This window comes from Ranitomeya variabilis, chromosome 5 (genome assembly GCF_051348905.1).
Source record: "Ranitomeya variabilis isolate aRanVar5 chromosome 5, aRanVar5.hap1, whole genome shotgun sequence".
Lineage (NCBI taxonomy): Eukaryota > Metazoa > Chordata > Amphibia > Anura > Dendrobatidae > Ranitomeya > Ranitomeya variabilis.
Window position 1 is genome coordinate 376846256 of NC_135236.1, and position 27693 is coordinate 376873948.

Below are 27693 nucleotides of genomic sequence, written 5' to 3' on the forward strand. Positions count from 1 at the left end.
CTGGCTCAAGGGAGAATGCCCAGTCCTGCGGGTCGCCACGCAGCAAAGAAATAACAATCTTCACCTGCTGAACCTCCATATCAGCACCAAAATCCTGAACCACCCAGAGATTAAGGGGAAAAAAAAGACAAAACAAGCTACAAAGAAAAAAAAATGACTCAGAACTTTCTTTTCCCTCTTTTGAGATGCATTTAACACATTGTGGGCCAGCTGTACTGTTATGACCTGGTGGTTAAGAGGCCACACTGATATGACCTGGTGGCTAAAATGCAACATGGGACGAGCTCTGGGAAGGTGGTATCTCTACTGACCGCAGTCCCTAATCCTAACAACAACACTAGTAATAGCCGTGGGATGTTCCTGACTCTCCCTAGACACCTCTTCACAGCCTAAGAACTAACTACCCCTAAAGAAGGAAATAGAAAGCTATCTTGCCTCAGAGAAAACCCCAAAAGGAAAGACAGCCCCCCACAAATATTGGCTGTGAGTGAAGAGGGAAATGACGTACACAGAAAATGAAATCAGCTTTCAGCAAAGGAGGCCAATACTAAACTTGATAGACAGAGAGAAAAGGATACTGTGCGGTCAGTATTAAAAACTACAAAATCCACGCAGAGTTTACAAAAATGAACTCCACACCGACTCATGGTGTGGAGGGGCAAATCTGCTTTCCCAGAGCTTCCAGCTAGCCTGAATATGACATACTGACAAGCTGGACAAAAAGAGACATATTTGCAGAGCAATAGAGTCCAAGCAAATGGACAAACAAAAACAAGCAAAAACTTATCTTTTGCTGACAAGGATAGGCCATATGAGAAATCCAAGGAGAGAACCAAATCCAACCAAGGACATTGACAGCTGGCATGAACTAAAGCCCAGAGCAGGTTTAAATAACAAACCCAGGCAAGGCGATTAGTGAAGGCAGCAGCCACAGCTAGAAAAAACAAAATCCAGCTCACCATATCGACATTCCCAGAGGCTCGGAGCACGGAACCGCTGTGTCAGGGCGTAGGCAAACATAGAAGGGAATGAATCCAGCTCAACGATGCAGTGAAAATCCGTAGCTTTATTTCACTTCAAAAATAGCGTGTAAGGACAACACATCAGCACATTAAAACCAAGATCAACGCGTTTCCGGTGACTAAGCACCCTTAATCATGATGGTATCATGATTAAGGGTGCTTAGTCACCGGAAACGCGTTGATCTTGGTTTTAATGTGCTGATGTGTTGTCCTTACACGCTATTTTTGAAGTGAAATAAAGCTACGGATTTTCACTGCATCGTTGAGCTGGATTCTTTCCCTTCTATAGCAGCCACAGCTACCTAAAGGAGCAGCAGTTCCACTCGAAACCACCAGAGGGAGCCCAAGAGCAGAACTCACAAAAATACCATTAGCAACCACAGGAGGGAGCTCCAGAACGGAATTCACAACAGTCCACTCATGCACGGGGGTCCACCAGGAGATTCATCTGTTCTTCTATGGGACAGTCTGAACCTGGCTATAATGTAATTTTGTGAATCAGAATACTTAGGGTAGTTGATTATATGGACCCCAGTCTAATTATTGTGTTCATTGACTCAATTTTATAGATACTCAGCAGTCATAAAGTGAAACCCTTAGTAGGATTTTGCATTGCACATTCACTGGTTCTATTTCTACGACTCATCTGACATCCAGGCAACATTTCTGACAATGCAAACCATTAACAGAAGAGTCCTTCCATTTTTACAACAGTAATCATATTCACACATTGTAATTCTGGGTCCATACACCTATCCAATGTCTGCAATATTAGCAGCTTCCTGCTGTACAGTAAGGCTACGTTCACACAATCTGTATTTGGTCAGTATTTTATATCAGTATTTATAAGCCAAAATTAGGAGTGGAACAATCAGATAAAAAGCATAGTAGAAACACGTCACCACTTCTGTATTTATCACCCACTCCTGGTTCTGGCTTACAAATACTTATACACCAACTAATAATCCTATATTTGTATGGCCGTAAAGCACACCTAAAACCATCAAAAAGAGGGAACTTTATAAAAAGGCCAAGGTATATATTTTTTATAAAAGATGTATAAAATTTATTGAAAACATTTAAAATAACATATGAAATAGAGAGCACCACAGGTTACAGAAACAAAGTGGGGACACCCAGATGGTATATAAACATAAGTATGTACTTCAAATATATTGCTGTTACATGATTACATAAAGCCCTAAAATATGGGTAATAATCCCAGAGAGAAGGGGTTAGAAATGGGTTAATGCGTAGAAAAAATGCAATTGATGTTAGCAATCTAATTATAGCAATAAAATAACCACATAATGTGAAAAGTGCTAGACAATAAATCTATGTGTGCTCATAAAGGCTGACAGCATTACATAAGGGGTTTGTAAAATTGTAACAGGCAAAACTGCCATGTTTATGATGGAATGCTACCAGGATATGATGCTGTCAGCTTAACACACACAGATATGCAAACATGCAGAGATTCAAGCAATAAAAGGTACATAGTAATAGGTACTGTACCTCAGAGATAGAGACTGGGCACCCACCACGCGTTTCGCAATGAAATGCTTCGTCCCCTGGCAATTTTATTGCTATAATTAGATTGGTAGCATCAATACATTTTTTCTACCTATTCATCTATTACCCTAACCCTTTCTCTCTGGGATTATTACCCATATTTTAGGGCTTTAAGTGTTAGGGTTTGAGTTCCCGTCTCTGCACAGGGGGAATCTCGGGCCATCTCCGCTGCGGTCTCACATTCTTCTTCTGCCGCAGTGGAGTCTGCTCAGCGGAGACGTCGGGCCCAGCGTCTCGCTCAGTCTGACTCTGTACAGAGAGTTACTGCTGCTTTTCCTGCTTCTGCCATTGAAGTCAGTGCTGGGCAGCGGCGAGCAGATGCTTCTGGGACTAAGTCCTGCTTTTCTCGTTCTGAGCATGCCCAGAGTAAGATCTCTCAGTGGAGATCGAGGGTCACATGATCAGACACTGCAGCTAAGGTCCTGTAGGTGCTCACGCTCTGTGGCAGCCTCTCATTGGTCCTTTCTGGAAGGTCCTGTACGTGCTGCAAATATTTAAGGTTCGCATGGCCGCACGGCCATGCGCTAGTATTGCTCTTTATTTATGTACTTTGCGCCAGTGTGGTCTTGTATGAGTGTGTTCAGGGACCCGGCTGAAATAAGCCCCTAGAATGCTGGCACCTCCGGCGAGGAGTTTCGTGTGCATGCATGACCACTGACTGCTCTTGTGTAGGCAGTTAGCCTGTGCCTCTGTGGAGTCTAACAGGGCGCAGTGCTTTGAGTTCATGGCTGCTCTGTGAAGTAACAGAGCTAACACCGCCATTTAGTTCCGCTATTTGCTAGCAGCAGGTTCTCCTGCACGGTGGACCCCGGGCTGCGAACGCATCTATCATAATAAAATCTATATATTCATTTGGTGCGTTCCGCTAGCCCTAACATAAAGTAAATATGTAACAGTAATATATTTGAAGTACATGCTTAGTTTATATACCGACTGGGTGTACAGACTTTGTTTCTATAACCTGCGGTGCTCTCTTTTTTCATGTTGCTTTAAATGTTTTCAATAAAATTTATATATCTTTTATAATAATATACACCTTGGCCTTTTTGTAAAGTTCCCTCTTTTTGGTGGTTACAAATACAAATACTGATGTAAATTACTGACCAAATACTTAGCTCTCTACAGGTGGTCCTTGGCTCACGGATAACTCTTTATGATAATTATTTTCACTCCTCTGTCTGAAATCTTAAGGGACGCATTGGGTCGTGGTCAGTTTATGGTGAAATGATGGTCTTTTCACATCTGGATTATGGTCTCAACAGTGCTCAGTGGAACCTTCAGAAGTTTAGAAATTTTTTTGTAACAAATGCCATCAGTATGATTTGCAACAATAAGGTTGTGAAGGTCTTGAGACAGCTATCTGGTTTTACCCATCTTGAGATGTTTCTTATGTAGCACCTCGGTAATTGGACACCTTTTTATAGGCAATCAATTGAACCAGCTGATATTTTTCAATAAGTGGCAGGATTGCTTTCCAATTACTGATAGAGTTCAGCTGGTGTCATGACTTTTCATGGCTTTTTGCACCTCTTTTGCGACAAGTGTTCAATACATTTTTACCTGTGTCATTTTGCATTATTACACATAACTTAATTTACGGACATCTATCGTTTGATTTATTTGCCTGTTTGGATTGGATGGATTGTTACCAACATTAGGGGAGAATTTCATGTCAATAATGTCAATAGCACCTTTAATAATGCAGTATATTTGCTTAGAAAATTGGTGAGGTGTTCAACACTTATTTCACAAACTGTAGATATGATGTTCTAACATGCTGGCTGTTCTGAGCGGTTGACCTGAAAAACACTTACTACTTGTTTAATCAATAATGGAAATTAACAGTATCACTCCATATAACTAGATAACTATTTTGTCAATGCATGTGGCAAACTCTGTTATAATAACACTTGCAGTGAACAATTCTACTAACATGACCAACATTAAACCAAAATATATTACCATCTCAAACTTTCCCAGTTTTGTTTGCTCCTGTAGTAAAGAACATAAGTTATCCACTTGTTCCCATGTAAGAGCAAGAATGGAGTCCATCCAGCAAGTGTTCTTAAAAAAAATAACATAGACATTAATATTAATGAATGTAATCCTGTTTATACAGAATTACTCATTTTCCATGTACTTGTTCCAAATTCAAATGTTTAAAGAATTTCATCAGTGTGTCCTCATAATATTCATTAGGGGTTCTGCTCTAGTAGAATATATCATTTTACAGCTATACATGCAGACAGCTGAATGTAGTGTTATATGGCCTCACATTAATGAAATACAAAAACGTGTTTTTATTTAATTTACTTAGCAATATTTATTATAAATGGTCTCCAGCGTACAAAACATGAAAGATTAACAAATCAGACTAGCGGCGTAGAATACATAACAAGTGAGCAGAGGCCATAAGATCCATAAAGCATGACACAATGTGCTTATACAAATCATAAAAAACTATTTGGCAAATTGGTAAAAAATGATATGTAAAAATCTGAAAAAAAGCATGTGTTCAGGAATAAAACAAATTTACCCACAATATAAATTAAAGAAGCACTCCAATCAAAGTTTTTATCCTCTTAATATTGTGCAGTCATCATATTATATAGCACTGTGTACTTGTAAGGGGGTTGGAGTAGCTGTCCTGAGCCCTTAGGTATTTCCCGGTGTACAGTGTACCAAATGTATATATAGATATATAACTGTATTTCAATGTGTGTATACAGGGAAAGCGTAGTGTTGGTAATAGACCACTAGATGGAGACATTTTTAGTGTATCTAGTTTAGCACAGTAGTGCATCAGTGTGAATAGTTAACTGTAGGAGGACTCACTGTAGTAAGAGGCAGGGAGCTTCCTGATTAGAGTCAGAAGGGCCTGGTTGCCCATAGAGCTCGGGTGGGCTATTAGGCCAAGCAGCATAGATACCCCCCAACGTTACATTTAAAAAAAGAGCCCAGCCATCCAGAACCAGGGGACTAGCATAGCCCCAGAAACACTAACCTCAGCAGCTTCAGGAGCTAATGCTACAGCAAAATGACATGGCAGGAGAGACAGGCAGGTCGCTCGCCATGTGGCAGATGGTAACATGGGCTGATGCCCTCAGAACCGGGGCGAAATGGCTGAGGGAATTCCCGAATGCAGAGAATCTGGACAGGGAGGACGCTGAGATTCCGTGTGATACGGTAGGACCCGGTCTCGAGCCGTGTGGCAAGGAGAGGAGAGAAGGGAAAGTTGAAGTGACGTATAATGTGAAGTCTGATTTTAACGCTGTAATGGATCTGAATGTGCTGCGAAGTAGTGGGAGTAAAGTTTTGCATTTTGAGTTGTACCTGGACTGTGTCTCTGTTTATTCACAAGTCACTGGAGGAGACCCTGAAGAACAGAAGAGAGGCCCTGATGGTGCATAAAATGGAGAGGCAAGTAAGCTGCCAGGGAAACGTGATTTTTATGTAGAGGCCAGGGCATGCAAAGCCCGAGAAGCTCAGCCACGACTACAGCCCTGGCCTACCTTTACATACTTACAATTGCCCATTTTGCCTTTCTACCCAGCTAATTCTTCTCTTTTCTCTGCTCTATGTAGAAACAGGAAGTCTATTTTCTCAGCAAAAATTATTCACCTCTTCAAATCCTGAACCAGCTGCTCCGTTCTCCCCTTGCCAAGGACTTCTGCAGTGACTTATGACTTACATAAGGGAAATTTACCCCCTGTTCCTAAATAGAGCTTATAAGGATTCAGCTAGTCTGTTTTTAATCATGTGATGTCATAGACCTAATGGAAAACAGAAGAATTATCTAGGTAGAAAGGTAAAATGAGCAACTGTAAGCACACAGTGCTATACAATATGATGATGTAGTTTTGCTTAAAGAAGCACTCTCATCAAAGTTTTCATCCTCACAGTAGTTTGCAATCACCATATTATACAGCACTCTGTACTTACAATTTCTCATTTTGCCTTTCTACCCTGCTAATTCTCCTTTTTCTCTGCTCTATGTAGAAATAGGAAGTTTCTTGTCCCTGCAGAAATCATTCCGCTCTTCAACTCCTGACCCAGCTGCTCATCCTCCCCCCCCACCCAGGGACTTTTGCAGTGACTGATGAGTCATGCAGGGAAAATCAACCTCCTGTTTCTACATAGAGCTTAGAAGGATTCATCTAGTCACTTTTTTAATCATGTGATGTCATAGAACTAATGGAGGAGGGAAGAATTAGCTGAGTGGAAAGGCAAAATGAACAATTGTAAGTACACAGTGCTATATAATATGATGATTGCAATATATTAAGAAAATAAAAACTTTGATGGGAGGAGTGCTTCTTTAATGAAACTGTTCTTTACGTTTACAGCTTTATTAAAGACTTACCTTTAGTGAAAGACAGGTTTGTGCCTTTGCCATTGCCTCCAGTATTCTGGATGGGTGGTTGTATAATACAAAATGAAGTGCGTCTTCTAATATGGCTTCCATAGTAGTGTAGCCATCTGCACTTAGATCATTGGACATAAGTTGTTCTCTTACCTTGGAAAGAAGACATTAGACTGTTACTAATTGCAAAATTTGAATGTAAAGCACAAGACTTATATTTAGTGGTGTACATAAGCACCATGTAGCAAAATATTTGATTTTGATTTGTTATTGGATAAAGTTACACTGTTTACTTTTATACTGGAGGATGGCTATAAACCAATCTCATTTTATATATACCATAAGTTCTCTAATAAGAAACATTTAAAAACAGGCATGTATACTGTAACTTATCTGGACAGCCTTAAAGGGGTGGTCCGAAGGCAAAGTAATTTTCATTCTAAATCCCTATCTATTTTGTGCCATAATCTAATCTATTTTCTAATATACTTCCATTAAAAAATCCCTATTCTTCCCGGACTACACAATCTAACTGCTTTTATATTTTCCCCTTCTTCCTTTTAGATAACACTTTGTTTGAGGATCACAGTGCATGCTGGGATACTCAAGTGAAGCATTATTAGGGGCAGAGGCCACTGCTGCATATCTTGCCCCCTCCCTTAAATGAAGCGTCATCAGTGACACTTGTTTCATAGGCTGGGTTAGTCCCTGCTCTGTCTCTGCGTGCTGTGCACTGTGAGATGTACACAATGACAGGCCGCTCTCTGTTGTCAGCTCAGATCAGCAATGACGAGCCGGCAACAGAGTGGTGCCTTCATCGATTTTGTAAGCATTCATAGTCAGGCTCATCTCCAATTATCCGCTAGGGTAAACATGCCGGTGATCACCCAACTAACGATGAATGTGGTCAAAGCATTTATATCAGCATAAAAATTATTGTCAACCGTGGGCCAGTGTAAACCACTGAACATACTGCCGACAACACACTGCTGTATGAGGCAAAACAGTCGCACTAAAAATCATTCTGGTCCAATTAGTATTGGTCAACTCATTCAAACAGGTCAGTGAACCATCACCAACTGACTTGTATATTTCAATCGACTGACTCATTCTGGCCGTGATTATTAATTTAAGTTGTACTTCCTCTTAATACATTATTAATAAATATTGATGATATTTCAAGAAATGTTCTGCTGTAAGTGATTTAGATCACAGAATTTCGCAATGGAAATAGCAGCGCCCATTGTGGTCTCTGACTTTTCCCACACCATCATTCTGGAAACTATTCAGGACCCAAACTATTTTTTATTAGATAAATCTGATTCTATTTCCTAGAGAATAACTAAGCAATTCTGCAGCTGTGAGAATAATAAAGAAATCCCATCGAGGCTCATTTCTGATGTTTTATATATAACTGAATCTGAGATCATTGAAGATGATGGATTTATCTCCCCTGTTTTATTAGAATTGTGTTCTCAGCCAAAATTCATTTGAAGCCATCAACAGCACTGCCCCATGACCACTTCAACCCGTATCAGAGTGCTGTGAGGTGAAGGGTGGCACTGATGCAATGTAATGCCGAATCCTAATGTTAGACGTGACCACAAATAATGACTCGTAAGAAGAAATCCAAACACTTAACAAAAAAGGAGTCAGGAAGTGAAAATAAGTAAGTGTGGCATCCCTTTAATAAAACTTTAGCTTTTTACCTTTATGTTGATGTATAGCAACTGGTCATGGCTAAATCATCAAATGTCTAATTATGAGACTGGAGCTACAAGCAGTGTAGCACGTTTAAAGCAAGTGTGGCGTAAGTGCCTGCAAATAGTCGACACTTGCATGAAACTCTCGTTAAAGCTGCATGGACATGCTCCACAATGCTCCAGAATGGGTTTGTATGGAGCCCCAACTTTAAAGTGATGTTTCATTTTATTTCACAAATCAATAGTACATGTGAAAATAAGAAACTATGCAATATATCTTAGAGAAATCTGCTTCTTTCTCCACCAGAACTGATCACTCATTTCCAAAATTCTCAATTCTTCAGTAATATCTGTATTCAGTAAGGACAGATTTTTACATTACGGAGATAGGAGTTGGCAGTTGATACAGGTAGGATTTCTATGTTTTTCACCACTGATTAGCAGTCTCCCTGCCTGTGCAGCCATTACTAGCACTAAAAGCAGTGGATATAGTAGCACTAAACATTTTTCTCACCTCTCTTTAGTCTGTGGCTCCCAGTTACTAGCAGGCAGTGTTGGCGCCAGCTTCCTACAGCTGCCGGGTGATCAGGTGTGCCTGAGGCTAAAGAGAAATTAATATTCACTGCTATCCACACCCATGGGCGTGGAAAGCAGTGAATATTCATTTCTCTTTAGCAGCGGGCACAGGGTTAACCTCAGCTCCTGCCTCCTGTGACCTGCTGCTCCCCCCCACTCAGGGACTGCGTAGTGTGACACGGCCCCAGGGGCCCTAGGCAACTGACAGCCCAGTGTACCAGCAGGTTTCAGTGCCTGGGCCCACCAAGAATCCTCTGGTTCTCTGGTGGGCCAGTCCGACCCTGAGGGTATGTGTACATGTTACATATATTTGCTGCAGACATTTCTGCATCAAAATAGGTTTCCTGGTAGGAAAAACGCTGCATAAAAATCCTGTGGTTTTTTATGGCTATTTTATGCTTTTTTTGCAATTCATTAGAATGAGAAATAAATGCTGTAGAAATGCTGAAAGAATTGACATGATGCCTATTTGAAACTGCTTAAACGAGCAACATTTGCATGATATTTCAGAAATCTTCCACTTTGTGGGGCAGTAAAATGCTGTGTTTTTCTTGGCAATACTGAGAAAAAAACAAGGTAAAAATGGGGCAAAAAAGTGATGTGTGAATATACCAAAATACATTTGAGAAAATGCCATTAATTATAACTTTATGCTATTTCATTGTGCCCACAAATAATATTGACACATTAATTATACAATACAAATGTCATACAATGACCTGGCAATTTACCATAACTCCATGGCTGATTGTGTTACAGGGGATGGAGCAAAGAGAGGCCTCATCTCTTGTCTATACAAACTTCTTCTTAATGCATATATAAATAAATTCCCTCTTAGTATTAAATCTCAATGGGAAGCTTATGTAGGTGTAATCATGGAGGATCAATGGGATTATATGCTAAGATTAAGGCCGGTGTCCCACTTGCAACTGCAATGCGAGAAACTTGCGTGAGTCTCTTGCCTCAATACCCGGCGCTGCCACTGGCACTTGGGACTGGAGTGTGCGGCTGCATGTATTTCTATGCAGCTTAATGCACCAGTCCCAACCGCCGGCGGCAGTGTCGAGTATTGAGGTGAGGGACTCACGCGAGTTTCTCGCATTGTAGTTGCAAGTGGGACACCGGCCTCTCACCTCTTCTCTCCCTTTCTGGGCACAAAAGTTATCTCACATATATTTGCTCCATGGAAAATGTAAAACTCGAAAATTTCTTCATAGGCTTAGTGTAAGGCAAAATTCTAACTGTCCAAGATGTGAGCTACTCAATGCCCATCTCATGCACATGATGTGGGGATGCAGCAATAATGGCCTGTTCTCAATATAATTAATGCAATTTGTGGCATAGCAATGAACCCAGTGCCTAAACTTTGTATATTGGGTATTTTACCAGATCTTCCTGAGGAGTACCCGGCAGCAATTGGTATATCCAGAATATTGGAGACTGCTAGAAAAACTATTTTTTCCCATTGGGTACAATCTATTTCCCCAACCCCTGGCAAATTTATTAATAAAGTAAATGGGCTTTAGAAAAGGGTGTGTATAAAAAAAGTGAAAATATTTGGGGTCCATTGATTAATACCTTTGATCTAGCATTGAGCATCCTAATGTTGGAAAACGTATTCATACATAAGCACTAAGCTAACTGTACGCCCACATCTCTGCCTGCAGTCCCTCTCTCTCTGCAGAGACACCAGCGTACTCACCACTGAGGTTCACCTTCCAGGCCTGCTGCTGCCCGGGGTGCTTGCACTCCTAGCAGCACTGTTCTTAGAGCCTGCGCACTTCCTCTTTCTTAAAGGGGCCATACGCGTTCCTCTACAGTGTCCCCAGCCAATAGCTGAAGGTCTCTTACTATTTAAAGCACCTCCTCCAACATGGAGGTGCCTGTGCAATGTCATGAGTTTGTTCCTAACACGCTTATCAGTTCTCAGGTCACAGTACTTGCATCTCAGCCTACTGCACCCACCAGTGCTTTCCTCAATGGCAGCTGAGTCTGCTGCACCCGCCAGTACTTCCTTCAACAGCGGCAAAGCCAGCTGCACCTGCCAGTGTTTCCTTCAACAGCAGCTGAGCCAGCTGCACCTGCCAGTGCTGATCTCTCCGTCAGACTGTCCTGTCTGCACCTGCGGTTCCTGTCATCTTCTCTGCCTGCCTGCATCTGTTGGACTTTCCCCGAGCCATTTCAGCTACCCATTCCTAGGGGTCAGCTGCCATCTACCCAAGGTCAATACTGGAGTAGCACCTGGATCACCTCCATTGTCTCTCCACAGACCGCAGTGTCGTTAGCTACTGCATGCCCGTGGTCAGATTGGGTGAGGCTCCGAGATACACCCCTCCAGGTCTTCCTTGGGCTTTGGCACAGTGGTTCACCACCCAGCCCATTACACTAACTTTCCCTTTCTAGGCTCAATATGAGTGGTATAAATGGACATTGCCTGGATGATAACCTCTACTGTAAATTGTACCATATGGATTTATTCTTGGGTTTTCCTTAACATATAGTAATGCCATTATATACCACAGAAGATACGTTTCAGTTTCTCTCTGAAAAAATAAGTGGTGAAATCACCTTCTTTCTGTTTTAGTGATTTATGATGTACATTTTGCTGTTATTATTTTTTGAAAAATGTTCAATAGAAAGAATCTGATTTAAAAAAAGCTATCCAATGTTCCCATAGGTTTCCTATATCAATTCCTTGCAATTTTAGATCTGTTCTTGTGATTATCCTGATTCTTGTCTGAAGACACAAATAAAATGGTTATTTTCTGTACGAAAAACAATAGAAAACATAAGACAAAAAATAAGACACTCTCGTAGTGTCCGTAAGAATACGAAATTTAATTTAGACTAATAATATACAATTGATTTTTACAAAATTTTATTAGATATGTATACATCAAGTGATTAAATACAGTTTCCTATGATTTTTAGAGTTAGTTAACATGTGAGAAAAATTTCAATTATCCACTTTATACTGCAGTTTGGGGGCTACGTTTTGTACCAGTAATTTTAAACCAGAACCAGAGTAGATTGAATAAATGGAAGGGGTGAAAATACTTCCATAATGCTTTGTTGGTTCCACTCTTAGTCTTGGCTTACATTTACTGGTGCAAAATACTGGCTTATATATTCCTATGTGACAGGTGATTTATAGATGTAGTAGGGCAGAGTTAACCACTCTGATTGTTGACCATATCAAAGCATAAAATGTGATTACAAATGACTGCTGATAGCCGGGTGCATTAAGAATGCATTCCCAATGAATGAAGACACTTTTTACCTGAACTACCTCTATGCATCTTTTTTGTCAAAAACATTGGACAGAATTATTAAGGCAAGTTCACCATTAATGGAACAGCAGACCAGCATAAGTTTAAAAGACACATTAGAAATTGTTAAATCGCTACCATAAACAATAATGATTAATGCGTTTTCATTCATGCAGTAATGAAAGTGACATATGGTAAATCTGTTTAGGATTGAAATGAAATGTTACCTTTCTGAACATGTCAATATTCCTATTTAACCCTCCGGCAATGATGAGGGTACATCAAGCCACTATGTCTTAGCCATCAGAGGACAATAGGAATGCAAACACATTGAATGGCAGTTGCATCCTCACAATAAGGAGAAGATGTGGTTGGGTACATTTGGTAATGACGCATTTAATAACAGTTCTCTTTTACGTTCAGGAATGAACACAATAAGTGAAAAGGTCAGTAAATCTTAACCTGGGGAGTCCATGAATACTAAAATTTTTATCAAATTCTAAAGCTAGAAATCAAGACCAGAAATAAGAATATCCAATGGTAAGTCAAGACCAGAAATAAGAATATCCAATGGTAAGTCAAGACCAGAAATAAGAATATCCAATGGTAAGTCAAGACCGGAAATAAGAATATCCAATGGTAAGTGGTATTTTATTGTTTCTGTAAATAATGCAGTGCAATTCTAGCAACTTATAAAGAGTAATAAAAGGCATACTGGCACAAGTACTGTATAAAATAAAACTATAAACACTATACTATATGTGCTTGTGCAAATGAGATGCTTGTTCAGCCAATGGCTAGCTCTCCCAGTTCTCATATCTCTTTCACACCAGAATTCACGCCAAAACTTGTAGTTGCGTCTAAATTTTGTGACTTTTGCCATCTACACACAGTTTCTCCCAGGTCATCACCGAGATTAATTCTTTATCTTTAAACCACCACTCCTGATTTTCTTTTTATTTCACTGCTGGAGTGGTGCTACTAATCCTAATCTAAGTTCCCTGAGCCTAATATTACAGTTACCAGCTGCCATCTTCAGCTGTTCCTATCGCCTGCTAGTTCGGACTGACTGGAAACCAGAGATAATGGTCACAAGCTCTTAATGTAAGTCTAAGACACCTTCGTTGTAGCTCTCATAGACGTACACTGAGTTGTGACTTCCGGATTGCTCCAGAAAACACTCCAGCAGGTCACAAGTTGCTGGAGACTAACAGGATCGGCGCCGGGAACAGCTGAAGATTGTGGTAGGTAAGTATAAAGAAAAAAAAAATAATGAAAACCAGCTCACCTGCTAGGCATGTGTTGTGGGGAAGCCCGGATAACGTGCAGTCATCACGTGGAGCAATAGGGCAAAACAGGAGAAAACTCCAGCTTCCAAAGATAATCAAATTTATTGAAGATAAAATGCAAAGTCCAAAAACATGGTTCACAGGAGAATGTGTAGCAGCAGGCTAGGTAAGTATAAGACTTGGGGCAGAGAACTAACGTTAGTAGCGCCACTCCAATGCTGCAGTAAAAAAATACGCCAGAGTGGTGCTTTAAATTCTCTGATTCTTCTCTCTTCTATATCTCTCGCTGGAAGTCAGAAGGGCCCCTACACATTAGATGGTCGGTTGGCTCACTTGCATTGCACTACCTAAACAGCATAGAGAGGTGAGGGGTATTTATTATTTTATTATATGTCAAGAAGTTTCATTAGGATTATTCCTTTTTTTATCTTTACCTGCTTTGTCCAAATATATACTGGGTCCCTAACTGTGTTTTAATTGTTTGTTGTTTCCTTTATCATGCGCTATTTAACGGCACATTTAGTTAATGCTTCCATGATTCATCCAAACCATTACACTTTTCACAAACCTGGAAGCATGACTCAACTTATTTTTATGAAATTAGTCTTCCAGATTAAGCATAAGCCCTGTGAAAGCCACGTTACAGTACAGACACAACGACATACAAGTGACTTACACAGAGTATGTGATTAGCTTGTGCAAATCCTGCATAACACTGGAGTGATTTATGTGTTAACAGAGCTCACAGGAAATTAGACTCACTTTAACCTCAACATACAGATGGAAGTTTAGCACTGACCTCAAGCACGGAAGGACCAGAAGCCCTGCTGTATCCAATGTCAAGAGTTAAGAGCTGAAAGCATTCACTGCACCTGAAATCATTCAGATAAGTAGTTATACAATATGAGACATATACAGTCTGTATATAGATAAAGTTACCAGCATTTGTATGGTTTATTATAAAACACTAAAAATTCGGCAATTTCAGCATAGTGACCTATTAAAGAAAGGTAATGTATTATATGTGAGGACACCAGGCAGATAAAAGGTGACAGAATAGTTGTTGACTGAATGTTTGCCCTTTTGGCCTCAGATGAAGATCATTGAGGCCCAACAGGCATTTTGTCAGTGGGTTCCAAAAGGCGAAAATCTAAATTGTGTGAGAAACTTTAAAATAGTTATAGAAAATGGACATATTTCATTTTCCTGCAGTTTAGAGAACAAAAAGGTAAAGTCAATAATTGCTTTTGGAAATAAGGAGAATTTCTCTCTGGAATGTATTTGATACATATGTTCTCTGTCACACAATTACTAATGATGGCTTTAGAAATAATAAATGCTACAGTTAAATTACTGCCGATCAGCTACATGCCGGACGATTTGTGTTGAATGGACAGCTTAGATTGCGCTTCCATATTTTGTCCTAAGTCTGGTGGTACACCATTGAGAATTTATGATGTAGCCTATACGGAAATCTAAGGCATGTTACTAAACAATACTATATTATATCTGCTCTTGGCTACCACTACTGCTACTGACAAGTAACTGGGTGTATCATTTTGTAAATAAACTGAATATTAAATGTGCTATAACTGCACCAGATACATTTTAAACAATAGGCATGTAGCAACAAATGCAGTAATCAATATGTATAAGTAGACATGGACAAATAGCCTACACCTATGTTAATAGATGGTCTTGTAGGTGTACGAACACCATGTAAGAAATCCAGGGTAGATGTGGAGCCACTGTAATTAGGAGATCTCCCCACGATTTAAATAGTCCAATGGCACTGAAATGGAGACAAGAACAAGTTTTGTCCATGACGCCCCGATTAGCAGCATTTGCACGGCACTCAAAAGACTGCCGCTCAAGCAGTATGACTTCACCTGCTAAGGGAAGGACCATAAGGCAAAAATCAAATCCTACACATTTCAGACGTAATGTCCTCCCTAAGGGATCACAGCTTCAGGAGGCATGGTAGTCTTTTATATATATAGGTGTAGATATACAGTGGGAAAATAAGTATTTGATCCCTTGCTGATTTTGTAAGTTTGCCTGCTGACAAAGACATGAACAGTCTATAATTTTAAGGGTAGGTTAATTTTAACATTGAGAGATAGAATATCAAAAATAAAATCCAGAAAATCACATTGTATAAATTGTATAAATTTATTTGCATTTTGCAGTGAGAAATAAGTATTTGATCCCTCTGGCAAACAAGACAATACTTGGTGGCAAAACCCTTGTTGGCAAGCACAGCAGTCAGACTTTTTTGTAGTTGATGTACCCTTAAAATTACACAGAGTCCATGTCTTTGTCAGTGGGCAACTTACAAAATCAGCAAGAGATCAAATACTTATTTCCCCAACTGTACCTGGACTAATGGCATGTCTATGTGTTTACAGCTTTCCACTAAGCTAATTTGTAATGGCAAAAAAGCTCTATTTCACTTTTGAGACCCCCTGGTTTTAAGGTGCTCAATTGGAATACCCAGCGGCTCTTGATTCTAGACATCCGATGTAGGAAGTTTCCCCCTCTCCAGTGTTTTACCACTTTGTCAATGCCCCCAAAACAGCTCCCCTTCAGGTGACCACTATGCATCTGTTTATAATGTTTGGATAATTGATGCCTTTTAACATTACATAGAATGTACAGAATGCAAATTGCATATTAGGATAAAGGAACATGTGTATAAAGTTTTTGACAAGGGCATTTGCTGCAATATATAACTCCTTTGCTGAAACATGAAATATAGTCCCTAGAAGTGCCAGGGTCCCTAAGTATAGTTGGACCCAAGGAACTGCATTTGTTGCTATATGCCTATTGTTTAAAATAGATCTGGTGCAAGTATACCACATTTAATATTGAGTTTATACACAGTAGTAGTTACACACTTAGGCAGACAGTGCGTTTTTATGCTGCTTCTTGCCCCTCAGTGGAAGCGCTAGTGTATATTTGTTATTAGTGGTAAAATTTACCTTTACCTTTTTGTGTTGGTAACATAGAAAAAAAACTTATATTCAGTATAATTACATTAATCCTATAAGTCGACTTTGTAACTACTCAAAAAAACCTGAGATGCATTACATTTGTATATATTTAGTACAAGGAACATGAATGTGCAACCCCAATTCCAAAAAAGTTGGGACACTTTGTAAGTTGTAAAGAAAACAAAAATGCAAAAACAACCTATTGCATAAATCAGGTTTTCGTGTTAAATTAATTTTTTAAATATCTTTTGCAATGCTTTTTATATATCATAATCTGTATTAAATAATAAAAAATAGAAATCTAGCAAATTTTCACACTGACCACTAGTGATTTTTCAGACTTGTTGTTTCAGGAAATAACACATGTACATAGCCACCATATTCAGATCCTATCTTTTGTATTGGAGTGTCATTTTGAAGGGAGGGGAAGCAGGGTGTTAGGGGTTGAGTTCCCGCCTCTGCACAGGGGGAATCTCGGTCCATCTCCGCTGCGGTCTCCCATTCTTCTCCTGCCGCAGTGGAGCCTGCTCAGCGGAGACGTCGGTCCCAGCGTCTTGCTCAGTCCCACTCTGTACAAAGAGTTACTGCTGCTTTTTCTGCTTCTGCCATTGAAGTCAGTGCTGGGCAGCGGCGAGCAGACGCTTCTGGGACTAATTCCTGCTCTTCTCGTTCTGAGCATGCCCTGAGTAAGATCTCTCAGTGGAGATCGAGGGTCACATGGTCAGATACTGCAGCTAAGTCCATTGGTCCTTTCAGGAAGGTCCTGTGGGTGCTAGCACTAAGTCCTGCTTGGCACACACTGAGCATGCCCAGGGCAAGATCTCTCAGTGGAGATTTAGGGTCACATGCTCAGGTATGGCAGCCTCTCATTGGTCCTTCTAGGAAGGTCTTTTACTTGCTGCAGCTATATAAGGCTCGCATGGCCGCACGGCCATGCACTAGTACTGCTTTCATTTATGTACTTTGCGCCAGTGTGGTCTTGTATGAGTGTGTTCAGGGACCCGGCTGAAATAAGCCCCTAGAATGCTGGCACCTCCGGCGAGGAATTCATATGCTTGTGTGTTCAGGGACCTGGCCGAAATAAGCCCTTAGAATGCTGGCACCTCCGGCGAGGAGTTTCGTGTGCGTGCAAGACCACTGACTGCTCTTGTTTAGACAGTTAACCTGTGCCTCTGTGGAGTCTAACAGGGCGCAGCCGCAGCGCTTTGTGTTCAAGGCTGCTCTGTGAAGTAACAGAGTTTGCTAACACTGCCATTAGTTCCGCTATTTACTAGCAGCAGGTTCTCCTGCACGGTGGACCCCGGGCTGGGAACGCATCTATCCTAATAAAATATATACTTTCATTAGGTGCGTTCCGCTAGCCCTAACACAGGGTCAGCTGCTACATTGTCAATTGTGATTGGTGGATCCTGTATGGTCAACTGTTTATAGAGATGTTACCTGTCATTGTGTAATTCTGCCTTTGATAACACTGGTCAACGCAATTTTTCTGGCAAAAGGTTTTAAAACATATTTTAAGTCAATTTTGGCTGCTGATTACGAATATAAACTCCGTTTTTGGCTATCACATCAGGATTTCGAGATATTTTCTATTTTTGATGAAAATTACTCCTAATGTTTTATGATAAAAACACATGATCTTTGATACTACATTTTGTATATTTTTAATCAAGGAATAACAAAGATTAAAAAGTCTATGTTCAGCAAATCAAATATACTTACAGAATTAAACTACAAAATATAAAAACACATATATATGGTACACAGATGAATGACAAATAGCAGTTATTTGAACTTTCTTTTCTTGGCTGATCTGTGATGTACAGCTTTTCGGTTGTCTCTCATCAAGCTCCAGCAATAGTCAGCCATCATATGTGAGTCCCAGCGGCCTTGATACCGTTCTTCCATTGTTTTAATGTCCTGATGAAAACGCTCCCCTTGTTCCTCGCTCACATCCCCAAGGTTCTCTGGAAAAAAGTCCAAATGGCTGTGTAAATAGTGAATCTTGATACTCATTCTACATCCAAGATTTCGCAGACTCATTAGTAGCTCTTCCACAATCTCTTCATAGTTGTCTGCTTTCTTATTCCCTAGAAAATTCTGCACCACAATACAACACGCATTCCAAGCTCTTTCTTCTGTCTCATTCATTGATGTGATAAAATTTGGGTCTCTCATAAGTGTTCTTATTTGAGGTCCATCAAATATTCCAGCCTTTTTATTCTCTTCACTAAGACCAGGAAAAGTTGATCATATATAGTTAAAGCATTCTCCACTGTGATTGAGAGCTTTGACGAACTGCTTCATCAATCCAAGTTTTATGTGTAAGGGAGGAAAGACAATGTCCTTCCTATCCACTAGAGGATCATGGATGACATTCTTATCGCCAGATGCCAAACTCTCGCTGAGGCCATTCCGTTTTCACCCAATGCTCTGCGGTAGCTCTACTGTCCCAGTAGCACAGAAAACAAGGGTGTTATCATAACAAATGGGAATTATGCATGTTCAAAGAAAACAAAGATATTCTCACATTTATTGGGAGACTAAATGAAAACTAAATTTACACCTTAGTGAACCGTATAAACCGGCACTTTTCATACACCACTTATATTTATCATGGAATTCATGAAAATGGGCTATATACCTATAGCGCAAAAAACGTGATGTGATAGAGAAATTATAAGTTCAGATTTGAATTCAGCACCCTCAAATTAGTCTAAAACCGTTCTTAAAGTCCATGCCAGAAATTTTTTTTTTTGTAGACCAGTGTAATAAAGAGCCAGATGAAAATTATTCTTGAAAGCATAGGAAGCTAAAGTTTTAAAAAGACCCATAGGCCAGTGTGAAAAATTAATTTTTAATTAAAATCATGATTTGAACACATGTACATATCCACAATAGTCAGATCCAGATCCTATCTTTTGTGTAATCAACTATGTATGGAGATGCTACCTGTCATTGCATTTCTTCCTTTGATAGTGAGGAGACTGCCAAAAATTCTCATTCTCCCTTTTTGCACAAGTAAAAGTCTAAAAAAGCCCCAGTAGCCGGTGTGAAAATTGCAAGGTTAACTGCATTTTTAAAAAATAAAGATCACAATATGAAAAAAACATTGCTTAGGGCCAATTATTTGAAATTAGGAATCATTTAGTAGAGGCTGACCAAGTTCAATTATGTAAATACTGAGGACTAAAGACGTGGTGTGAGATCTTTTTCGTTATGGATAAAGAATCCCAGATATTTGAACACAAATAAAGAATTGATCATAGATTGTATGGTTAATGCTAAGGCTGAGCAGCTACAGATGAGGACTTTGTTTGCACCATCGGCCTATCCTCGGGTCTTGCCAATAGTGAATGTTTTATAAATTTCGTCATTAGACCACAAGCGCATCCATCATATTGGTAAACCAGAGATGAATCCACATATGTTGCCAGTAGGGAATCCAAAATATGTATTGCTGAATACCGTAGGACATGTTTGAATGTCTGAACCCCAAGCCACAAATGTGTTCCATATCATTCATCCTTTGGTGAAGAAAGCACTAATGGAACTTAAAAAGGAATGAATAATGCTAAATTAATTGCAAGACCGAGCATGAGTGTAGCATTTACTTTCATTGCTCCCTAGTGTCAAAACACGTTTGACATTTTTTTACTAAGTTATCAATCATCCATCAATTTATTTGCCATTCAAACATATTTCTACTATATTTGCAGTGGAATGTTCTGAAAAGAGCAACCAATGGGCTGCAACATATACATATAGAAACCAGTAATTTAATTTATGCATTTAGTTCTGCTGCTTTTTGTAGCTCCTGTATATGTTGTTCAGTACTTTACAAGTAAATGGATGCAAACCTCATATGGCAAAATCATATTTTTTCCACTGGCTCAATAAAAAGTTACTGGCTTACTGCAAGTCAAGTGTGGTGATAAATCTTTGGAAAATGACAATTACAATATATAGTATGGCTGACGAATGACCAGGATCAATTACATTTGTGTGTTATGTAATTCAAGGCAACAAGAGTGCAAGAGTATAGGATTATATCAGTGAGATTTTTGTGAAGGAGATTGGATGAAGACCATCCAAAGACATACTGATAGGGAATTTAGATTGTGAGCCCCATCGGGGACAGCAATGATAATGTGTGAAAACTGTAAAGCGCTGCGGAATATGTTAGCGCTATATAAAATAAAGATTATTATTATTATTATTATTATTAGTGTCTTCAGTACCTAAAGTAAAAAAAGATCAGCAGAAGTTCAGGAAAATTTAACTAAAACATGAACAGGAGGGAAGAGGACCATCTAGAGACTTGAGCACTAATACAATGTCTACTTGTGGCGATAAAGATAGAAGGTTGCAAATAAAAAAAATACATTTATTGTTAATAAATTTGAGGGCGAAACATAGATGGATACAGGTGTGCTACCAGAGCCAAAAATCTGGAACCCCACACCCGGACTTGTGGCTTAGTCCTCCAGTTCTCTGGCAAGTACCACTTTGAACTATATCATTGTCAACATGTTTGATCCTGTAATAAAGCAGGGAGCCACAGGCTCTCTGTGCCACCTTTCCCAGACATGTAGACTCCTGTAAGCATCCGGGTTAAGGCAGTGCAATGACATCAATGCACTGCCCTTTCTTACATGCAAAGAAAGAGGGAAACTCTGTGGTTATGGACTTTGGGGGATCAGATTATGTGACTGTAGGTTTTACTTTTGGGGGGATTTCCGCACACAATAGCATTATCTGTGGGTTACTAGTGGAGAGGTTGAGTAAGCACTCAGAGGAGCATTATTACTATACATGGGTGGATTCAGAGGGCATTATTACTGCAGGAGGCACACAGCGGGCATTATTACTGGAGTGGACACTCTGGAGGCATTATTATTGGAGGGAACACTTGGGAGCATTATTACTAAATTTGGAGGAATTCAAGAGACATTATTAATGGAATGGGAGAAGGGATACTCAAGGGCCATTACTACTGGAGGGAGAACTCAGGAGGCATTGCTAATGGATGGTACACTCTGGGGCATTATTATTACAGGAGGAAGAAGCAGGGAGCATTTTTTACTGGAGGGAGAACTCAGGATGCATTGCTAATGGATGGTACACTCTGGGGGATTATTATAGGAGGAGGCAAGCAGGGAGCATTTTTTACTGGAGGGAGAACTCAGGATGCATTGTCTAATCTCCTAAATCTGTTATGGTTCTCAATGGCAAGAGAACATAGCCCAGCATACATAGGAACTAGCTCTTGGAAGGATGGAAACTTAAACTGACCATGAACTAAACCTGCCGCACAACTAACAGTAGCCGGGTAGCGTAGCCTGCGTTTTATCCCTAGACGCCCAGCGCCGGCCGGAGGACTAACTAATCCTGGCAGAGGAAAATATAGTCCTGGCTCACCTCTAGAGAAATTTCCCCGAAAGGCAGACAGAGGCCCCCACATATATTGGCGGTGATTTAAGATGAAAATGACAAACGTAGTATGAAAATAGGTTTAGCAAAATCGAGGTCCGCTTACTAGATAGCAGGAAGACAGAAAGGGTACTTTCATGGTCAGCTGAAAACCCTATCAATACACCACCCTGAAATTACTTTAAGACTCTAGTATTAACTCATAACATCAGAGTGGCAATTTCAGATCACAAGAGCTTTCCAGACACAGAAACGAAACTGCAGCTGTGAACTGGAACAAAATGCAAAAAACAAACAAGGACAAAAGTCCGACTTAGCTGGAAGTTGTCTGGTAGCAGGAACATGCACAGAAAGGCTTCTGATTACAATGTTGACCGGCATGGAAGTGACAGAGGAGCAAGGTTAAATAGCGACTCCCACATCCTGATGGGAACAGGTGAACAGAGGGGATGATGCACACAAGTTCAATTCCACCAGTGGCCACCGGGGGAGCCCAAAATCCAATTTCACAACAGTACCCCCCCCCCTCAAGGAGGGGGCACCGAACCCTCACCAGAACCACCAGGGCGATCAGGATGAGCCCTATGAAAGGCACGGACCAGATCGGAGGCATGAACATCAGAGGCAGTCACCCAAGAATTATCCTCCTGACCGTATCCCTTCCATTTGACCAGATACTGGAGTTTCCGTCTGGAAACACGGGAGTCCAAGATTTTTTCCACAACGTACTCCAACTCGCCCTCAACCAACACCGGAGCAGGAGGCTCAACGGAAGGCACAACCGGTACCTCATACCTGCGCAACAATGACCGATGAAAAACATTATGAATAGAAAAAGATGCAGGGAGGTCCAAACGGAAGGACACAGGGTTAAGAATCTCCAATATCTTGTACGGGCCGATGAACCGAGGCTTAAACTTAGGAGAAGAAACCCTCATAGGGACAAAACGAGAAGACAACCACACCAAGTCCCCGACACAAAGCCGAGGACCAACCCGACGCCGGCGGTTGGCAAAAAGCTGAGTCTTCTCCTGGGACAACTTCAAATTGTCCACCACCTGCCCCCAAATCAGATGCAACCTCTCCACCACAGCATCCACTCCAGGACAATCCGAAGATTCCACCTGACCGGAGGAAAATCGAGGATGAAACCCCGAATTACAGAAAAAAGGAGACACCAAGGTGGCAGAGCTGGCCCGATTATTGAGGGCAAACTCCGCTAAAGGCAAAAAAGCAACCCCATCCTGATCTGCAGACACAAAACACCTCAAATATGTCTCCAAAGTCTGATTCGTCCGCTCGGTCTGGCCATTAGTCTGAGGATGGAAAGCAGACGAGAAAGACAAATCTATGCCCATCCTAGCACAGAATGCCCGCCAAAATCTAGACACGAATTGGGTTCCTCTGTCAGAAACGATATTCTCCGGAATACCATGCAAACGAACCACATTTTGAAAAAACAGAGGAACCAACTCGGAAGAAGAAGGCAACTTAGGCAGGGGAACCAAACGGACCATCTTAGAGAAACGGTCACACACCACCCAGATGACAGACATCTTCTGAGAAACAGGAAGATCCGAAATAAAATCCATCGAGATGTGCGTCCAAGGCCTCTTCGGGATAGGCAAGGGCAACAACAATCCACTAGCCCGAGAACAACAAGGCTTGGCCCGAGCACAAACGTCACAAGACTGCACAAAGCCTCGTACATCTCGTGACAGGGAAGGCCACCAGAAGGACCTTGCCACCAAATCCCTGGTACCAAAGATTCCAGGATGACCTGCCAACGCAGAAGAATGAACCTCAGAAATGACTTTACTGGTCCAATCATCAGGAACAAACAGTCTACCAGGTGGGCAACGATCAGGTCTATCCGCCTGAAAATCCTGCAAGGCCCGCCGCAGGTCTGGAGAAACGGCAGACAATATCACTCCATCCTTAAGGATACCTGTAGGGTCAGAATTACCAGGGGAGTCAGGCTCAAAACTCCTAGAAAGGGCATCCGCCTTAACATTCTTAGAACCCGGTAGGTATGACACCACAAAATTAAACCGAGAGAAAAACAACGACCAGCGCGCCTGTCTAGGATTCAGGCGTCTGGCGGACTCAAGATAAATTAAATTTTTGTGGTCGGTCAATACCACCACCTGATGTCTAGCCCCCTCAAGCCAATGACGCCACTCCTCAAAAGCCCACTTCATGGCCAAAAGCTCCCGATTCCCAATATCATAATTCCGCTCGGCGGGCGAAAATTTACGAGAAAAAAAAGCACAAGGTTTCATCACGGAGCAGTCGGAACTTCTTTGCGACAAAACCGCCCCAGCTCCGATTTCAGAAGCGTCGACCTCAACCTGAAAAGGAAGAGCAACATCAGGCTGACGCAACACAGGGGCGGAAGAAAAGCGGCGCTTAAGCTCCCGAAAGGCCTCCACAGCAGCAGGGGACCAATCAGCAACATCAGCACCCTTCTTAGTCAAATCAGTCAATGGTTTAACAACATCAGAAAAACCAGCAATAAATCGACGATAAAAGTTAGCAAAGCCCAAAAATTTCTGAAGACTCTTAAGAGAAGAGGGTTGTGTCCAATCACAAATAGCCCGAACCTTGACAGGATCCATCTCGATGGAAGAGGGGGAAAAAATGTATCCCAAGAAGGAAATCTTTTGAACCCCAAAAACGCACTTAGAACCCTTCACACACAAGGAATTAGACCGCAAAACCTGAAAAACCCTCCTGACCTGCTGGACATGAGAGTCCCAGTCATCCGAAAAAATCAGAATATCATCCAGATACACGATCATAAATTTATCCAAATAATCACGGAAAATGTCATGCATAAAGGACTGAAAGACTGAAGGGGCATTTGAAAGGCCAAAAGGCATCACCAAATACTCAAAGTGGCCCTCGGGCGTATTAAATGCGGTTTTCCACTCATCCCCCTGCTTAATTCGCACCAAATTATACGCCCCACGGAGATCTATCTTAGAGAACCACTTGGCCCCCTTTATGCGAGCAAACAAATCAGTCAGCAGTGGCAACGGATATTGATATTTAACCGTGATTTTATTCAAAAGCCGATAATCAATACACGGCCTCAAAGAGCCATCTTTCTTAGACACAAAGAAAAAACCGGCTCCTAAGGGAGATGACGAAGGACGAATATGTCCCTTTTCCAAGGACTCCTTTATATATTCTCGCATAGCAGCATGTTCAGGCACAGACAGATTAAATAAACGACCCTTAGGGTATTTACTACCCGGAATCAAATCTATGGCACAATCGCACTCCCGGTGCGGAGGTAATGAACCAAGCTTAGGTTCTTCAAAAACGTCACGATAGTCAGACAAGAATTCAGGAATCTCAGAGGGAATAGATGACGAAATGGAAACCAAAGGTACGTCCCCATGCATCCCCTTACATCCCCAGCTTAACACAGACATAGCGTTCCAGTCGAGGACTGGGTTATGAGATTGCAGCCATGGCAATCCAAGCACCAACACATCATGTAGATTATACAGCACAAGAAAGCGAACAATCTCCTGATGATCCGGATTAATTCGCATAGTTACTTGTGTCTAGTATTGTGGTTTATTACTAGCCATTGGGGTGGAGTCAATCCCCTTCAGAGGTATAGGAGTTTCAAGAGGCTCTAAATCATACCCACAGCGTTTGGCAAAGGACCAATCCATAAGACTCAAAGCGGCGCCAGAGTCGACATAGGCATCCGCGGAAATAGATGATAAAGAACAAATCAGGGTCACAGATAGAATAAACTTAGACTGAAAAGTGCCAATTGAAACTGACTTATCAAGCTTCTTAGTACGCTTAGAGCATGCTGATATAACATGAGTTGAATCACCACAAAAAAAGCACAACCCATTTTTTCGTCTAAAATTCTGCCGTTCGCTTCTGGACAGAATTCTATCACATTGCATATTCTCTGGCGTCTTCTCAGTAGACACCGCCAAATGGTGCACAGGTTTGCGCTCCCGCAGACGTCTATCGATCTGGATAGCCATTGTCATGGACTCATTCAGACCCGCAGGCACAGGGAACCCCACCATAACATCCTTAACGGCATCAGAGAGACCCTCTCTGAAATTCGCCGCCAGGGCGCACTCATTCCACTGAGTAAGCACAGACCATTTACGGAATTTTTGGCAGTATATTTCAACTTCATCTTGCCCCTGAGATAGGTACATCAAGGCTTTTTCCGCCTGAAGCTCTAAATGAGGTTCCTCATAAAGCAACCCCAAGGCCAGAAAAAACGCATCCACATTGAGCAACGCAGGATCCCCTGGAGCCAATGCAAAAGCCCAATCTTGAGGGTCGCCCCGGAGCAAGGAAATCACAATCCTGACCTGCTGAGCAGGATCTCCAGCAGAGCGAGATTTCAGGGACAAAAACAACTTGCAATTATTTTTGAAATTTTGAAAGCAAGATCTATTCCCCGAGAAAAATTCAGGCAAAGGAATTCTAGGTTCAGATATAGGAACATGAACAACAAAATCTTGTAAATTTTGAACTTTCGTGGTGAGATTATTCAAACCTGCAGCTAAACTCTGAATATCCATTTTAAACAGGTGAACACAGAGCCATTCCAGGATTAGAAGGAGAGAGAGAGAGGAAGGCTGCAATATAGGCAGACTTGCAAGTGATTCAATTGAAAGCACACTCAGAACTGAAGGAAAAAAAAAAAAATTTTTTTTCAGCAGACTTCTTTTTTCTCTCCTTTCTCTGCCAATTAATTTAACCCTTTGTTGGCCGGTCAAACTGTTATGGTTCTCAATGGCAAGAGAACATAGCCCAGCATACATAGGAACTAGCTCTTGGAAGGATGGAAACTTAAACTGACCATGAACTAAACCTGCCGCACAACTAACAGTAGCCGGGTAGCGTAGCCTGCGTTTTATCCCTAGACGCCCAGCGCCGGCCGGAGGACTAACTAATCCTGGCAGAGGAAAATATAGTCCTGGCTCACCTCTAGAGAAATTTCCCCGAAAGGCAGACAGAGGCCCCCACATATATTGGCGGTGATTTAAGATGAAAATGACAAACGTAGTATGAAAATAGGTTTAACAAAATCGAGGTCCGCTTACTAGATAGCAGGAAGACAGAAAGGGTACTTTCATGGTCAGCTGAAAACCCTATCAATACACCATCCTGAAATTACTTTAAGACTCTAGTATTAACTCATAACATCAGAGTGGCAATTTCAGATCACAAGAGCTTTCCAGACACAGAAACGAAACTGCAGCTGTGAACTGGAACAAAATGCAAAAAACAAACAAGGACAAAAGTCCGACTTAGCTGGAAGTTGTCTGGTAGCAGGAACATGCACAGAAAGGCTTCTGATTACAATGTTGACCGGCATGGAAGTGACAGAGGAGCAAGGTTAAATAGCGACTCCCACATCCTGATGGGAACAGGTGAACAGAGGGGATGATGCACACAAGTTCAATTCCACCAGTGG

At 41.2% G+C, this 27693-nt stretch overlaps 1 protein-coding gene across 1 annotated transcript in view; it reads right to left on the bottom strand.

The window, feature by feature from the left end:
- Nucleotides 1-27693, bottom strand: part of CPED1 (cadherin like and PC-esterase domain containing 1) — a 644735-nt gene that overhangs the window by 331069 nt on the left and 285973 nt on the right. Inside the window, exons 8-10 of the mRNA XM_077264976.1 lie at nt 14594-14666; nt 6958-7110; nt 4557-4658 (exon numbers count right to left, since the gene is read on the bottom strand). Coding sequence (XP_077121091.1) covers nt 4557-4658; nt 6958-7110; nt 14594-14666 — 328 coding nt within the window. The remainder of the gene's footprint in view (nt 1-4556; nt 4659-6957; nt 7111-14593; nt 14667-27693) is intronic.